We start from the raw sequence: 16,620 nt of genomic DNA on the forward strand, positions 1-16,620 counted from the left end.
TCCTTCCTTCCTTCCTTCCTTCCTTCCTTCCTTCCTTCCTTCCTTCCGTCCTCCCTCTCTCCCTTCCTTCCTTCCACCTTTATGATGTTGGGCAAGTCATTCTGACTCTCTAGGCCTCAGTTTCCTCATGTGTTAAATGAGAGGGTAGCAGGGGGTGACCCCTAAGTTGTCTTTTCTAGCTCTGTGATCCCCTGATCTGTTCTGACTGAACACACTCATACCGTCCAAAGCAAACCAAACAGGGAATTTTCAGAGGCTACAGTGATCCAGCTAGGTAGGCATGGAGAACCTAGAGCAGGGATGCAAATGGACAATCCTTCTCTCAATCTGGGGAAGGGAATTTCCAGTCTGTGCTGCCTCCACCCACAAGCTCACACACTAAAAGTCAGGCCTACATGTCCTGGTCACGCTTTACAGGTTTCTGGTGACTGTATGAAAGGTCCAGTGTGTCCTAACACATACTTGTGCACACTAGCATACGTCCTGGCTCCTAAGACTGTTGGCAGGATGGAGGTGTGCCCTCCCTCCCAACTCCACAGGCTGAGACTGTCTGCCTCCCTCCCCCATTTCCTAAGGGGGTTCTGAGCTCAGCCAGGATTCCCTTGTCGCTCTGGCCTCCTCCTAGTCACCATGGGCCATGGCCCTCAGCCTAAACATAACCTCAGGCCTCCCTTAACCCCCAAGCTCCTTCCCCCCCAGCCCTCATCTATCACCTCCTTTCTCCTTCCATTCATGCGCACACCTGTAGAGAGGGTCATCAACATTCATCACCTCTGCTTATTCTCTGCCCCTCTACTCAACTCCTCAGCCCCTTGCACTGGCTCCCCGTTCCCCGTGAAAGAGCTCTCCAAGGTCCCTCCCTAAATCCAACAGTCTCTTGGCAATTTTTTGACCCTGTTGATTGTCTTTACTTCGGTACCCATGATGCCATTTCTCTTCCTAATTCTCTGACCCCTCCTATCTCCTCTTCTTCCTCTTAAATCTCTTGAACATGGTTGTCCCCCAAGGCCCTGTCCTTCACTGTCTTCTCTTTCTTGGCAATTTTCACTGCCTTCTCATTAATTATTGACCCCAACACAGATGGCTCCCAAATATCTTTGTTTTATCTCCAATCTCTCCCTGAGATGTCCAACTTCAAACTTAATGTGGTGTGTCTAAAATGGCATTCATAAGCTTCCCCCACCCAAATCAGCTTTCTATTTCTTTATCATCTTTACTTTCTATTTCTTTCTCTAATTTTTTTTTTGCTTTTTGGAGGGCAGCTGGGGTTAAGTGACTTGCCCAAGGTCACACAGCTAGGAAGTGTTAAGTGTCTGAGGGTGGATTTGAACTCAGGTCCTCCTGACTCTAGAGTCAATGCTCTATTCACTGTGCCACCTCTTTTACTCTCTATTTCTACTAATGTTTCAGTAGACTATAAGCTCCCTGAGGGGAGGAACTGTTTTATTTTTACTTTGTATGTGTTTTCTATATATGTATATGCATGCCTGTTATTTCCCTGATAGAAAGTAAGCTTCTTGAGGGGAATAACTCTTTTTTGACTTTTGTCTTTTGTATTCTCAACACTTGGCACGTGCCAGGCACAGCGCAGGTGCTTAATAAATCCTCATAGAGGGATTGACAAAGGTTTCTACATCCTCAGCACCTGGGGCAGTGCCAGGTATACAGCAGGTGCTCAATAAATCCTCCCGTCTGGAATGATCAAGGTCTCTGGATTCCTGGTGGCTAGCACAGTGCCAGGCACATAGGAGGGAGCACTCTCTTACTCCATTTCAGACTCAGTCCAGCTGAATCTCGCCAGATTCTCTGGCTCCCTTCCCCACCACACGGGGCCATTTCACCATCTGCCTCTCCCATCCCCTCTTCATTCCTTTAATTTGTTCCTCTAGAGACCCAGAGGACTCAAGCCACATGAGGGCCCAGATTCAAGCTGGGCTTGGCTCAGGGGAAAAGCAGTGAGGTTGGCCAAGACCTGCCACTCACTGAACACCAGGGTCAGCTGGGGGTATGGAGGGCTGCCTTAATCACTGCTTTCCAAAATCCCCCAAAAAACAAACAAAAAAACCAACTTTGAGTGAGTTCCCTCCAAAAAAACCCAACAAACCATTGCTTTCTCCCCCAATTCAACAGACGCATCATTAGACCGGGGATACAAAGGTTAAAAAGGAAAAGAAATCAGCCCTTTTCCCCTAGGAGTTTATGTTCTGCTAGGGAGATGTGACTTCCTCTTTACAAAGTTCGGAGGGGCTCCTCTCAGTAACCCCTATTTCCATCCCTCAAGTGCAGGTCTGAACTTCCTGCCATGATAATGTCTCATGGGGTTCCCTAGTCAGAGAAGCAACAGTTCTTTCTTTCTCCCCTCCCACTGAGAGCCGGCCACCTTGGCTACAGAGGGTGTATGGGTATCCCCAACTGCTTTGCTCCCAGAGTCCCCCATAAGGAGGTGGACCCAGGTAATATTGTCAGGTCCAGGTCAGAGGGAGCTACTATGAGGGGTGAAGATTCAAGTTCAACAAAGCCCCTTGGATAAGTGGAGCTCTGTCCCGACTCCCCGACCCACCCTCCTCCCAGGGAAGAGAAAAGAAGGCCAAGGGCCCCCCAGGCCCCACTTACTGTTAGCAATGTTAGAGACTGTGTAGCTGTCTGCAACGCCAGATACTTGGCTGGTGATGCTGACCTCACTGGCCCGGCGGAAGCCGCGGAAGGTGGGGGCCGTGCCAGGAGAGGAAGGGGATGCGTTCTCCATGAAGACAGCATTGTGGGCCTGGATGACATCGGCTGCACAGAACAGAGGCATGAGTCAACCAGACTCTCTCTGACTTCTTGGATTCATCAGCCGGCCAGCCCCCAAGCCCACCCACAAAGAGGCAAAAGATGGGGAAAGAGGTGAGAGAAGAAAAGTGGGAGACCCAACCCCGCCACACGACACCCCCCTCTGCCACCGCCACCACCGCCACCAGAGATTCAAACCAAATGCCACAGGCTAGAAAGGAGCAGGGGGGCCAGATGCATCTGTTCAGAGGGGATGGGTATCAGGCCGGCTGAAGAGAAGAGAGACCCCCAGACAAGACGGCTGGGCCTCAGATGGAACCCCAGAAAATCTAAGAGTGCAAAAGGCAATGGAGCTAGCAGGAGTGGGGCAGGCTGGGGTGAGAATGGAGGGCAGTGAGGGGCTCTGTGTCTGTTCCCCCTGCCTCCCCTCCCCTCCATGTGTCGTCCTTATGTAAGCGGGGATGTTAGACAGTGGCATGCTGGAGGGCAGGCCCTCTTTCTCCGCCATATTCCAACCAAGCAGAGACAGCAGCGGCTCATTATAGCCCTGTCCCATCAGCCCCCACCTAACTCCTGGGGGGAACTTGCTTTTCTTGGCCCCATCCTGAAATCTGCTCTGGGGTTGATGGTTGTTGGCATGTGGGGTCTCATCTCCTTTCTGCCTGCTCAACCATGAACAAGGCCCTTAATCGCTCCACACCCCAGGCAACTCACTGGGATGGTAAGTTAACAAAGAATTGCTGATCCATATCCACAGAGGGAAAGTCCGTGCTGGGAGTGCCCTCACTGATGAACTCCTTAGTCCAAACACAACAAAACTGGGAATGGGGAGGGAATGCTTTCTGTCTGTAGGGAGGAATTATTGGGGGGACCAGCTAGCTCAGGATGAGAATCGAGAGGGGAATTCCCCCACGAACCACCTTGCCTGGCCTGCCAACTTGCTTATCTGCACTCGCTGCCCCTGGTGCTGACACAGCCTGGTACAGCACTCAGGAGGGAAGCTGAAGGAAGTCAGGGAGACCGTGTTCAAATCCCGCCTCTGACACTTCCTGGCCCTGTTAGCCTCGTGCAGTTGTTTGTTCTTCTTGAATTCGACAGGCCTCTCAGGTCACAGCCAGCTCTGAACTTAGGATACTCTGATTATGTCCTAGGTAGGCAAGGGGGCCTGAGGGGCTGCCCTGGGCCTGGGAAATAACGGGTCCTGGGTGGCTTGACTCCCCATATTCTATCCCCGCTGGACTCAGTGGGCTAGTCAGAAATTCCCAAAAGAAGCATGTTTCCCTTTCTCTCTCTCTCTCTTTCTCTCTCTTTTTTTTCTTGCAAGGCAATCTGGGTTAAGTGACTTGCCCTGGGTCACTTAGCCAGTAAGTGTTAAGTGTCTGAGGCTGGATTTGAACTCAGGTCCTCCTGACTCCAGGGTCAATGCTTAATCTGCTGTACCACCCTCCCGCCCCATTTCCCCTTTTTTTTTTTGACTCCTCTCTCTGTCTTGTAAAGTTTCCTCCCCACCTTGTTCCTACTGACTTCCAAAATGAAAATAATCCAGCCATGTGAAGGAGAGGCCTGGGGTGGAAGTGGGTGACCAGGGGACGATTCTTGCTGAGGTGACCCCAGACCCAGGGCACAGGACTGGGCTGTAGAGACTGATACTCCCTCTGGCCAATAATCTGGATGAACTCAGGCAGAGGCCGGTTGGGACACAAATCACCACTGAGTCTCTCATTCCCTATTCTTATGAAAATACCCAGTTTTAGTGTCTGAGACCCAGATCCTCTGGCCCACATACTCAGATTCAGTCAACTGAGATCAACTTTCTGATTCTCAGGATGTGACTCAGAAAACCCTGAACTAAGAGAGTTTGGACTGATCTTTGAACTGAAATGATAAAAAGGGGTCCTGTGGAGAAGGGAGGGGTTGCTAGTTTTCCTACCCAGGTGAGCCTCTAGGCCCCTCCTCCCCCCACCTCCTCCCCAGGTTCCCCCAGTTCCATGTCAATGAGGGAGCCTTTGGGGACAGGGCAGGAGGAGCTCTTTGTCCCAAGGGTTGGGGAGAGGGGATGCAGGAAGGGTCCAAGACAGGAGAAGATGCCAAGAAAGGCAAGTGGCCATCTGCAGTCTCACCGGTCAGAGCCATGCAGCACCCCTTAGAGAGAGAGAAGAGAGAGGGCAGAGGAGGGGGAGGGAGAAATAGAGAGAGAGAGAAAGAGAGAGAGACAGGGAGACAGAGAGAGAGAGAGGGAGACAGGGAGACAGAGAGAGGGAGACAGGGAGACAGAGAGAGGGAGACAGAGAGAGAGAGGCAGGCTGGCAGGCTGGCTCTGTCTGAGCTCAAAGCCAAACCAACCAGTGGGGACCCTGGGGCCTGAAGGCTTCTCCTAGGGGGTCTGGGGGGGAGGGAAAACGGGAAGGGAAGGGAAGGGCCGCTGTTGAGCATAAGCTCCTAAGTTCTTACCTGCCCAGATAGGTAAGCTGCTCTCCCCTCCTCCCACAGAACCAGTGAGCACCAGAGCGGGAAGGGACCCAGGAGACAGGGTGGTGCAGTGGGAAAGTATACTGGACTTGGCTTTCTGGAGACCTGGGCCTGAGTCCTAGCTCCAACACTTACTAGCTTGCCTTTTCAGCTTCTGTTTCCTCATCTGGAAAATGGGGATATCAAGGAACATGTGCTATGCTGCTTCACAGGCTGGATGTGAGGGTAGGGCAGAGTCAATGAGCGAGCGCTCTTGGAAAGGCTCATCCTGAACGAGCTCTGGTGAGATGAGAGGCAAGAAAACGCTCTGACAGTTTCCAGAGCATTCTAGACAGGAGAGTGTTTGTAATGGATCCAAACCCTCATCAGATACAAAGGGAAACTGAGACCCCGAGAGGGGAAACCAGCTCCCGGGCAAGGGCAGTGAGTTAGCGCCAATCCCAGGCTAGAATCTGGGTCTTCTGATTCCCAGCCTGGTGTTCTCTCCCCGGCAGCAGGCGACTGAGCTGGCTTCCTTTGGTCAGTTATGTGTAGTGGACAGGAGCAGGCTCAAGTGTACCCCCTCCCCCATCTCCGGCTAGCAAATAAAGTAACAGCAAGCAATCGTGTCCTGCTTTCAGGTTTGCAAAGCACTCGACAGATCTTCTCTCATTTGGGGTCCAGGGAGGTGCTATTATTATCCCCATTTTGCAGATGAGGAAACTGAGGCTGAGAAAAGTTAAGTGACTTGCCCAGGGTCACACAGCTAGTAAGTATCTGAGTCAGGATTCAAATTCAGTTCTTGACTCCAAGTTCAGAATGCCATCCACTCACTACACCACCTAACTTCCTCTGAGTGAAAAAAGATGCCTTGGCTTCTTTCAGCTGAGGTTGCTCCAGGAGCCTCAGTTTCCCCATCTGTAAGAAGAGGGAGTCTGGACCAGATAGCTTCTCAGGTCCCTTCTAGTTATAAACCTGTGACCCTTTGACTATGGAGGAAGGGGGAGCCCTGGGAAAAGCCTTCAGCCTCATGTGGCCAGTGAGGGCCCCCCACAGCCAGCACACTCCACAAATGCAGGGGGATGGGATGGGGTGGAGAAAGGGGCATTACACACACTCAGCACAGCCAGAACTTTTCCTGGACCCGTCTTGGCAGCTCAGCACGGGAACGGGGATACTGGTTTCCATGAAGCTGTCCTGGTGCTGGAGGGTAGCCAGGGGGCTGCCCTCCAGGAGGAGTACAGGGTTGTTCTGAACTGTCTCAACTAGAAGCAGACGAGGGAGAGAACAGAGGACAAGAACAAACAGGCATGTGACCACAGTCTACAGACCCAAAGGCCAACTGCCCCCAGGTCCGGGACATGAGCTCCTGAACCACACAGCACAGGAACCAGACAGTGCCCTGAGGCAGACAAGGGAGCTTTTTCACAAAGGACCCAGGTCCACACTGGCTATGGACACAGAATGAATGCACACAGACTAGAATGTAGGAACCGGGGGCATCAGATGGCAGGAGGTAGGTAGGCAGGTCAAGCTTGGCCTCCTCCCAGAAACCCTAGCTGTGGAGAATTAAGAGCATATGCCGGGATGACAGGGTCATGGGCTTGTCACTGGCCACATGAACTTTCCCTGGGCTGCCCCTTCTGTCCCCTAGGTTCTGGGGAATGGCACTCAGAAGGGCTAAAACAATTTAATAGTAACACACCCTCCTCCCCCTCCCTGAAAACAGCCTCGGGGGGGTGAGGAGGCTGACAAATGACCACTAAGGGACTCCTGTCTCTGCCTCTGTCCTCTGACAAGGATTTCTCCTTGCCCTCTGCATAGGAAGCCGCTGGTCAGTGGCTCAGCTGGAAGTCTTAAAGTGGTAAATTCAAAGGGATGGACCTTCTGTCCCCTCTGGGTCTCCCTCTGTAGGGGGTCTCAGACAGAGGCACTGACCAGGGGAAGGAAAGGATTTCCTTGCATTTCCTGGGATTCCCAAGGATCCAGGTTGGTTATTTATTAAGGACACACTCTCTCCTCCTGGTCTAGGCTACTCCAGGCTTCTTCCTGCCACGATGTTTCTACTTCCAAGCTGGGTCTTGCTGAGCCCAGGGACAAAGTTTGGAAAAATTGGCGAGGAACAATAAACAGATGGTGGGGCCATCCCTGGCCCTACATAGGCCAGAAGAGGGAAAGGTATCACGTTCTGAGAAGGAACAAAGTCCCTAGAGGCCAGAGCAGGGCTAAGCAGTCTAAACAAGCTGAGCTGTCTCAGGGCAGCTTGGCCTGGGAGAAGTGACCAACAGGCCCGGTATCAGGGGCTAGGACGGGGGAAGCAGGGCAGCAGACGTCCAGACCCATCAGTCCGAGGGTCCCTGGGATTGGGCTGCTGTGCAGCTGGGAGGAGCCGGCACTGTCTATAACAGAGAAAGAGTTCCCTTACCCAGCAGGGTTGAGCAGCCATCACCCAGGGGAAAGCGCTGGTAGCGGGGGATGTTGAAAGGGGGCAGGGCATGGAACCTCTTCTCCAAGAGAGGCTCGAGACGGGAGGCCGAGGGATCCGCAGGATGGAAGAGGTTATAGACTTGCTGGCAGGCAGGCCGAAGCTGAAAGACTGCGGAGAAAAAAGAGAGAGGATACGTGGGTTGGGAGTGAGCAGGAGGAAGACCCCAGGAATGCAGAGAATCCCAAGAGGCCTCAGGGGACATTCACTATACTTACCTTCCAAGCCCACTGCATTGAACACAACAGCACAGTAAACTCCCTCGTCAGATTATAAGCTCCTTGAGGGCAGGGACTGTCTTTTTCCTTTTTTTGCATCTACTCGGCCACACAGTAGGGGCTTCATAAATGGTACCTGGCTGAGAGTGTCAGTGGCCTCCCTGTGTGGCAGCAGTCCCCAGAGTGGCCGGAGCCTAGTCCTGGGCTAGGCTTCTTCCCTGGGCAAGGAGCATGGAGCTGGGAAGCAGGAGGCCGGTGTTGTGGACCCAGGACAGCCATGCGTGTGACCTGGGCCGAGTCTGGGCTGCAACCCTGCTTGGCTGCTTTCGATACGGGTAACTCATTTTAACATTTATGGGCTGGTTTCCTCATCTGTAATATGAAGAGACTGGACAAAATGACCTCTAGGGACATCTTCCAGCCCTGACTGAAACGAGTTAACACACAGAAAGTGTTCTGCAAACCTTAAAGGGTTAGTGCTGAATAAAAATATTCATAATGATGAAGATGAGGATTATTCTAATCCTGAAAAGGGGGCAAGGGGCCTGACTACACGTGACCTCTCTCAATTTAACATCCTACTACCTGCCCAGAGCCCGTTTCTCTTCTTGGAGAATGGGGGAGTAACATCCACCCTACAGGTTGCTCCAACATGACAGAAATGTCATTGGTGAATAACAGAACTACAGTCATTTAGTTATAGGGGAAATCCGGATCAGCGAGAGACGTGAGGGCAGGCTGGTTTTCAGGGAGCAAGAAAACCATTGGCTCTGCAGCCCAAGTAGCAGAGGTCAGTCCTCCCCGAGGGGTCTAGGGCGCCCCTGCTGGGTTTCTGCACTTGGCCTTGGTGCTAGGGAGAAGGCTGGAGAAGCTGAGGCCCACTCTTAGCCAGCTCTCCTTTCCAGGTCCAGGGACTCACCGTCCAGGGATGGGATGACCGTCTTCCTTAGGGCCAGGACCAGCCCCAAGGGGGAGCCAAAGAGGAAGAAGTCAGAGATCTCAAATTCAAACTTTCCTAGGCTTCCAGTCCCGTCCAGCATGGTGGAGCTGCTTGAGCGTCGGGAGTTGGGGTCATTCCGCAACACGCTGGAGTGTAGACTGCAGGGGAGAGGTCAGGCCCCTGTGAGACAGGTCGGGTCCTGGGGCTCTTGCCCACTAGAACTCGCCAACACCACCCACCCTGGGGGCGGTCGGTGAGGGTCGACACCGACTAGGGTGGCCAAGCTCTGGTCAGTGTTAGCTCAAGCTGAGGCCAGGCTCGCCCCAGAAGAGGTCCCCCAAAGGGAGCCTGGCTTCATGGTCCTATACGCCAAGGTGAATGGAAACCAGTCTGCTCTGTGGAAAGGTTCAGTTGGGTGGGCTGACCAATCAATCAATTAATAATTGGAATTCACAAAGTGTATACAAAATGCTGGGCCCTTGGTGAGGCACAAAGGAGCCAGGCCCTGCCCTCAAGGAGCTTACATTCTATAGGACAACATCCCTTGCCCAGAGCAAGACACACAAGTGGGTATCACCTGGGCACTTGTGTCCTCAACATCCACTGGGCTGGTGAAACACAACCCAGCATCGCTAAGGAGGCACAGGAGGAGAGGACTTGGTAGTGAAAACGAGGAAAGTTGTTTCCTTTGGGTGTAATGGAAAGACCACTGGATTCCAAGTTAAAAGACCTGGGTTTGAATCCTGAGTGCCATGAAGATGTCTCTGTGTCCATGGGGAGATCACTTGACATCTCTGAGACCTCAGTATTCTCATCTATCAAATGGGCCACTTGAACTGAGTCACGGCTATGAAGAAAGCGCTTTGCCAACCTTGCTCAAGAAAGGCTAGCTGTCCTACGATTTTGTTGGAGAAGACAGCATTGTGCAGTGGTGAGGGCACTGGGTTTGGAGTTGGGAAGAACTGAGTTCAAATTCTGACTCAGACACTTACTAGCTGTGTGACCCAGGACAAGTCACTCTACCTCCCAGTTTCCTCATCTATAAAACTTTAAAATCCCTCTCAGTTCTTTCAGTCCATAACAGGACAGACCTCAGCTTACCATCATCACCCCCACATGGATCAACCAGAAAGGGGAACATTGGCCGGCTATTCTAACTCTCCACTCCCAGAAAGTCCTGGGGTGACCCCTCCCAGCCCCCCCATTACCTGGAGAGGAAGGCCTGATGCTGTTTTATAGTGTCCACTTCATAAGTGGACGAATCACTCCTCTTTCTGGGCAGCTGCTTCTTGGGGTCCTCGCCCCCATTGCTGCGGGGGATGTCAATGTTGCTTCGGCTCAGATGACGGCTGCTTTCCAAGCTGGAGCTCCCACTGCCTCCAGCACCGCCACTAGAGCTCCCACTGCCACCAGTACCGCCAGCACCGCCAGCACCGCCACCCCCAGAGCAGTGTGTGTTGTTCACCAGGATCCCAGGGGACAGGAGATCAGTGTCCTGGAACAGTATCCCCACCAATCAGCTCATTTCTGAATCAACCCTGGGCTTAGCCACCATCTCTCTGGGATACTAGGAGAGCGTCCAGACCGGGCGCGGGCAACTTGCCCAGTGGAGAAGGCCAAGGACACCTGGAGAAGGGGCCTCGCTCATTCAGTGCCCGCCCAGACTGTTCTCTGCCATGGCCCTTTGCCCTCTCCCTTAGCACTGTATGAGCTCTTGCTCTTCTGGGGGTGGGGGGAGGGCTGCCTGCTCCATTGGCTTTTGGCTTCATTTTGCTATTTCCCCCTTTCCCCTTTATTTTTGTCACAGAGTTCTCTAGGACACATTGGGGGTATAGGGGATGGAGAAACCAAGGACAGAAACAAAAATTCACTTTGTACCTGTTCTGTTCACACCCTGAATCCCCTTATGATGAAATCACTGGCTCAGGGATCTCTATGCCAGGCCCTCTCCCTATTTCTGTACATGTTTTCTTCCCCATTAGATTCTAAGCTCTTTGAGGGCAGGGCCTGTTCTCACTTTTATCTCTCTATTCCCCACTGTCTAGCACATAGCAGGGCCTTAAATAGATGATTAAAGATTGGCTGATCAAAAAATTCCTGTTGATTAATGAATGCATGGCTGAAGGAACCATAAGAAGGCTGAGGTTCAGGGTTCAATTCCTTCCCAGGACTTGAAAGCTTTTCATCCAGAGAGAGGCATTGTAGTGTTACAGGAAAAGTTACAGGAGAGGCCTGGGTGTGAGGCTGCCTTTGGCCCTTGGAAGTCCCTTCAGTTCTCTGACCCTGTGAATTCGGCTCGAGCTCTTCATGGGACCTACCTCCAAGGGCGGTAGTTAGGGACGGCCTGGGAGAGCTGAAGTTTGAGTCGATCTATTGAGGACCCACCGGGTACCCAAGGGCACAAGGCACAGGGCAGGGGTGGGGAACCTGCGGCCTCGAGGCCCACCCGTGGCCCTCTAGGGCCTCAAGTGCGGCCCTCTGACTGAATCCAGACTTCACAGAACAAACTATTAAATGCGTGCTGCAGTCGGGCACTGTGCCAACCTTACCATTCCCATTTTTCAGTCGGGGAAACTAAGGCAAACAGAGACATTAAGTGACTTGCCCAGGGTCACACAGCTAGTAGGTGTCTGAGGCAGGATTTGAACTCAAGTCTTCCTGACTCCAGGCCCAGGGCTCTATCAGGCCGCCCAGATGCCCAAGCCGACATTCAGCAGGAGGTATCTGTGTCTATATCTAGGTCCACATCGATATCTGTCTGTGTCTATGGTGTTACCCACATCTCTGTGTCTGCAGGCAGATGTAGATATAGAAAATATTATGTGTTTTATATAGATATAGACACAGACAGGGTCAGTTCAGCATGGTGTGAGAAAGAGCCCCAGATTTGGAGCCAAAGGTGCTGCTGTCACAGCCTGTGTGACTGGATGCAAGGTACTTAACCTCTCTGGGCCTCAGTTTACTAACCTGTAAAGTGCGTATGGGTGGGGGAGGGTGGGGTTGTCCTCCCAAAGACTCTCCCAACTCTAGATATATGATTCTGTGACCCTAATTGCAGAGGGAGGCGGGGAGAGACAGAGACAGAGAACTAACCAACTAGGGAAACAGGAAAGGCCTGCATCTGTTGCTAATTGCCTGAATGACTAAAGGCAGGGCCACTCTAGTGAAGCCTTGAAGGGAGCTCAGAAGGGAGAGGGAGGGCATTCCAGGCACACGGGAGGGTCAGTGCCGGGGCTTGGGCTGAACTTGGGAAAGAGTTTGGGGTCAGGATGGCTGGAATAGACAGTATGTGAGGAGAGTAGCAGGAAATACCTGTACGCTCACCACGCTTCCTCGGCGGCTGCTGTTCTGGCTTTCTGAGACAGTTTGGCTGCTGTAGCATAAGGCATCGAATGCCAGGATCCCTCCAACACAGTCCCCTATCAGGCAGACCTGGGAACAGAGAGAAGCCCAGACCATGCATCAGATTTGCTCCCTGGGGCCTAGGGAGCCCTCAAACAGGTGAGTTTGAGAAATGAATGTGGAGGAAAGGCCCATCTCCCTCCTGTAGCCAATAGTAATCGCCCTGGGCAGCCCAGAGGAGGGAATTCTTCCTCCCTGCTCAGGAGGGATTCTTTCAGGTTTCTAGTACCTCCCCCCCTGCCCCGCCACTGCCCTGGGACCCACCTGCCCATTGAAGGTCATGCCATCCTGAGACTTGAGGAATTCATTGTAGGCATGATTAGCCCGCTGAATCACCATGGCAACGGCCTCCTGGTACTGGGGTGAGGAGGTTGCCAGCAGGGGCAGGGCTGCAAGTGGGATGTGGTCCTGGCTGTTGGAGAGGCAGCCTTCATCATAGCTGTAGGGGCTCAGGCTGGAAGGTGAGAGGGGATGTGGGCCACAGGTTAGGGCTCATCTGTGACTTGTTGCAAAAAAAAAAGTTTACTGATGCCTTCTGGTTTAATGTTACTCATTTCTGGAAATGACACATCAACATATACACACAGAGAGTGGCCTCTTGGGATTTAATAACCTCCCTTGTAACCAAGAATAATTAAGGAAATATATACGGACAAATCAATAAATGAGGCCTAATTAAGCACCTGCCATTATGACTGCGTGTGACAGTGTATTGCACACTCCACCCCGGTGGTCTCCCACTTCTTGGCTAAGAGGTATGAGGTACGTTTCATTATCTGGTCGCTGGAACCATCACTGCCTTTCCAACTGCTCAGAGTTCAAGCTTCCTTGTACTGACCTTTGTAGCAGTCACTGTAGCCCTCACACTTCTGGCCATCTATGTTGCTCTGATGAGTTGAGAGGAATTTTCCCAATTTTCTCCAAATCCCTCTTATTCGTAATTTCTTATAGCAACATTCTGTCACATTCCTTGATGACATTCACCAATCTCTGAGTACGCTCTTTGCTCTCAATTCTTTACTACCATAAAAAGTACTCCTATGAATATTCTGGTTGAGAGGAGCCTTCACTTTTTGTCTTCACCCTCTCTGGGATGTAATGGGATCCCTGGACCAAAGGGTTTGGAGAGCTCAGTCACTTTTCTCACATGATTCCAAAGGACCTGGGATTGGTTCCTGTAGCCTGAATCCTTAAGACACTGGCAGGACCAAACCATCCATAGGCCACCAAATTTGCCAGCCAACAGGAAGCCTTCCCGGCCCCCTACCAGGCTGAGAAATGGCTTGACCAATGTCTATGCTATTCCTGTAGATGGTCATTTTTCAGGATTTGAGGATATTTGTCTATCAAGGACTGGATGGAGATTTTACCCAAGTGAATCTCAGCTCCCACTGGGACCCAACTTCTCTCTCTCTCTTTTTTTTTGGTGCTTTTTGGAGAGGGGAAGGCAGGGTAATTGGGGTTAAGTGACTTGCCCAAGGTCACACAGCTAGTTTTGTGTTAAGTGTCTGAGGTCGGTTTTGAACTCAGGTCCTCCTGACTCCAGGCATGGTGTTCTATTCACTGCACCACCCAGCCGCCCCTCCCAACTTCTCTTTTAGGTCAAAGAAAACCTTTCTGAAAGATTTTAATCCAGAGTGCAGGAGAGAGAAATGAAAAAAAAAAGGGGGTCAGGGGTATATCTATGCTTTCCAAGAAGTTGCCCAGCATTGAATGTGATGCCTTGGGAGGTAGCGTCAAAAGACTGAGAGCTGGAAGGAACCTCAGATACCACATAGTTTAATCCCTCCACCCCTGGAGTTTTGTTTTCCTTTACAGATAAGAAAATTAAGTGTCATAGAGAAATGACTTGCCCAAGGTCATGCAGATAGTAAGGAACATAGTATTTTGAACCCAGGTCCTTTGATTCTATTTTTTTTTGCTTTTTTTTTTTTGAGGGCAATTGGGGTTAAGTGACTTGCCCAAAATCACACATCTAGTAAGTGTGATCAAGTGTCTGAGGCCGGGTTTGAACTCAGATCCTCCTGACTCCAGGGCCAGTGCTCTATTCACTGTGCAATTTAGTCGCCCCTGGGTCCTTTGATTCTAAATAAGGTTTTCCACTGTCCCACTGTCTTCCATCCTTGCCCTAGGACTAGAAGTCTGTTTGTAAGTAGAGGTGTTCGAGGAGTCAGAGAGAAGGCCAAGAGACTGCCTGCTTTTAGGCAGGGGTTGGACAAAGTTGCCTCTGAGGTTTGATGGTTCTAAGCAGATGAAGGCCATTCCCCAATTATCCTGCCTCCCACCCCCAGCACAGACTTCTAATAGGACCAGGCCTAGAATGCTTTCCTCTGGGACAGCAGGATTTTCCTAAAAGATTCCTGGCTCATTCAAGGCTTTCGGGGACACTGCTCTAATCTGACCCACAGCATAAGGGCCGGTAGGGCCCATTCCCAGGGAGATAGCCAAGCCCTTCCATGCTCTGGAAGTACACAGGCCAACTAGTTCATTAAGGGGGATGGCCCAGCCTGTCTCTGCAAATAATTCAATGGGAGAGCTGAGATGACCTCTCCATGCTTCAGTTCCTCATCCATTAAATGAAGGGGTGCAAGACACTAATGTCCCTTCCAGGTCTAAATCTGTGAGCCCCTCACTTTACAGGAGAGGAAACTGAGGACCAGAGAGATGAAATGGTTGGGCTGAAGTCACGTGAGTAGTAAGTGGCTTAGGATTCAGATTAAAATGGCATTCTGGTGACTCCAGGGTCAGTCCACTAAGCACAGGGCTTTTACCCACTCAGCCCACCACCTCCATCATCTTCATTATCCCTGGCTGAGATGCTGATTAGGAAATCAGCCTTACACAGGACAAACAAGACCCTAAGCTATGAAATTCTGTACAGACCCAACTCTCGTGCCTTCTCAGAACCCAGGAGAGGCTTTTCCTTGTGGGAATGCCAGAAAGGCCTATGGCCTTCCCTGATTCAGATTCTAGGGCAGGTAGGTGGCACACTGGAGAGAGTGCCAGGCCTGGAGTCAGGAAGATATGAGTTCAAATGTGACTTTAGACATTTACTAGCTGTGTGACCCTGGGCAAGTCACTTAATCTTGTTTGCCTCAGTTTCCTCATCTGTAAAATGAACTGGAGAAGGAAATGGAAAACCACTCTGGTATATTTGCCCAAAAAAAACTCATATGGGGTCAAGGAAAGTCAGATGTCCGTGACTGAAACGACCCACCAACAAAACAGCTCAGATTGTGCTCTGAGAAAAGCGCTTGGGTTGCCACTCACTTGGAGACGAGGGAAAAGGCTTCAGAGCAGATAGGTGGGCAAGGGACCAGCTTGATGGTGATACGGCCAAGGGCAGTGGGGTAGTGCACGCGCATGACTGTGTCGAATGCTGTGGCGATAGTGTTGACATCACCCTGTTTCGAGCTCTGGTCACCAGCCCCAGTGTCTAGGATGTTCCCACCATGTAGCACCAGCAGCAAGACGTGGATCTTAGAAGGCTGCGCCAGCGGAGGGCCGGCCTCATCCTAGGACAGGGAGGGAAGGTGACAAATTCTGTCATTGCACAGGCAAAGGTCAGTCTGTAAGCTAGCGAGGCACTGAAGGGAGGCATTAAGGTTCAAACTCTCCTGACTTCTGGGGCTTCATGGATTAATAGCAGACACGAGAATCATATGCATTGTTAGTGAAACTGAAAATTGTCAGAGCTAAGAAGCTGCTACCATCCTTACAGCCACTGTCTATATCCTGTGATAACTTAGCTGCAAATATATTTCATTCCCTGAGTAGAAAGTATATTCCTTGAGAGTAGGGCCTACACTTCTGTTTCTGTATCCCCAGGAGCCTACCATCATGCCTGGCATATCAGAGGTGATGGAGAAATGCTTATTAGATTAAACTGATTCACTCACAGAAGGGACCCTTGCTGATCACCTACAGGGACACAGAATCTGCGGCCTTGAGGCCACATGGGATCCCCCACCAGGTCCTCAAGTGTGGCCCTTTCATCAAAGAATCCAAACTTCAGTCAAAGGGCCATACTTGAGGACCTAGAGGGCCACGTGTGGCCTTGAGGCCATAGTTTTGATTCAGTCAAAGGGTCACACTTGAAGACCTAGAGGGCCATGTGTGGCCTCAAGGCCATGGGCTCCCCATACCTGAAGCATTTTATAGAGAAGAAAATGGAGGCCCACTAAGTGACCTTCCTGGGGCAGAAAGATGGAAAGAGAATGACTTTTGAGGTGCTGAAGCAAGACTCCAGATCTGAGCAGGGGGAATCCTATACAAAGAATGCAGGAGCTGACTTCATGTCTTCAGAACCCAGGGAAGAACGGAGGATCCTGGGCAGAACCCCTTTCTGCTCATAG

At 51.4% G+C, this 16,620-nt stretch overlaps 1 protein-coding gene across 6 annotated transcripts in view; it reads right to left on the minus strand.

The window, feature by feature from the left end:
* PITPNM2 (phosphatidylinositol transfer protein membrane associated 2) overlaps positions 1–16,620 on the minus strand; it is a 212,667-nt gene that overhangs the window by 20,123 nt on the left and 175,924 nt on the right. For 3 of the 6 annotated variants that reach the window (XM_069081723.1, XM_069081720.1, XM_069081721.1), the window contains 8 exons: positions 15,536–15,780; positions 12,530–12,719; positions 12,176–12,295; positions 10,072–10,358; positions 8,843–9,021; positions 7,646–7,816; positions 6,336–6,485; positions 2,614–2,778 (listed from right to left, as the gene is read on the minus strand). In XM_069081723.1, coding sequence (XP_068937824.1) covers positions 2,614–2,778; positions 6,336–6,485; positions 7,646–7,816; positions 8,843–9,021; positions 10,072–10,358; positions 12,176–12,295; positions 12,530–12,719; positions 15,536–15,780 — 1,507 coding nt within the window. The remainder of the gene's footprint in view (positions 1–2,613; positions 2,779–6,335; positions 6,486–7,645; positions 7,817–8,842; positions 9,022–10,071; positions 10,359–12,175; positions 12,296–12,529; positions 12,720–15,535; positions 15,781–16,620) is intronic. The other 3 variants (XM_069081722.1, XM_069081725.1, XM_069081724.1) reach the window with 3 other exon arrangements.

The sequence above is a fragment of the Petaurus breviceps genome, unplaced genomic scaffold (assembly GCF_028583685.1).
Source record: "Petaurus breviceps papuanus isolate PSGF00001 unplaced genomic scaffold, PetGlider_PUasm1.0 99, whole genome shotgun sequence".
In the NCBI taxonomy this organism is placed as follows: domain Eukaryota; kingdom Metazoa; phylum Chordata; class Mammalia; order Diprotodontia; family Petauridae; genus Petaurus; species Petaurus breviceps.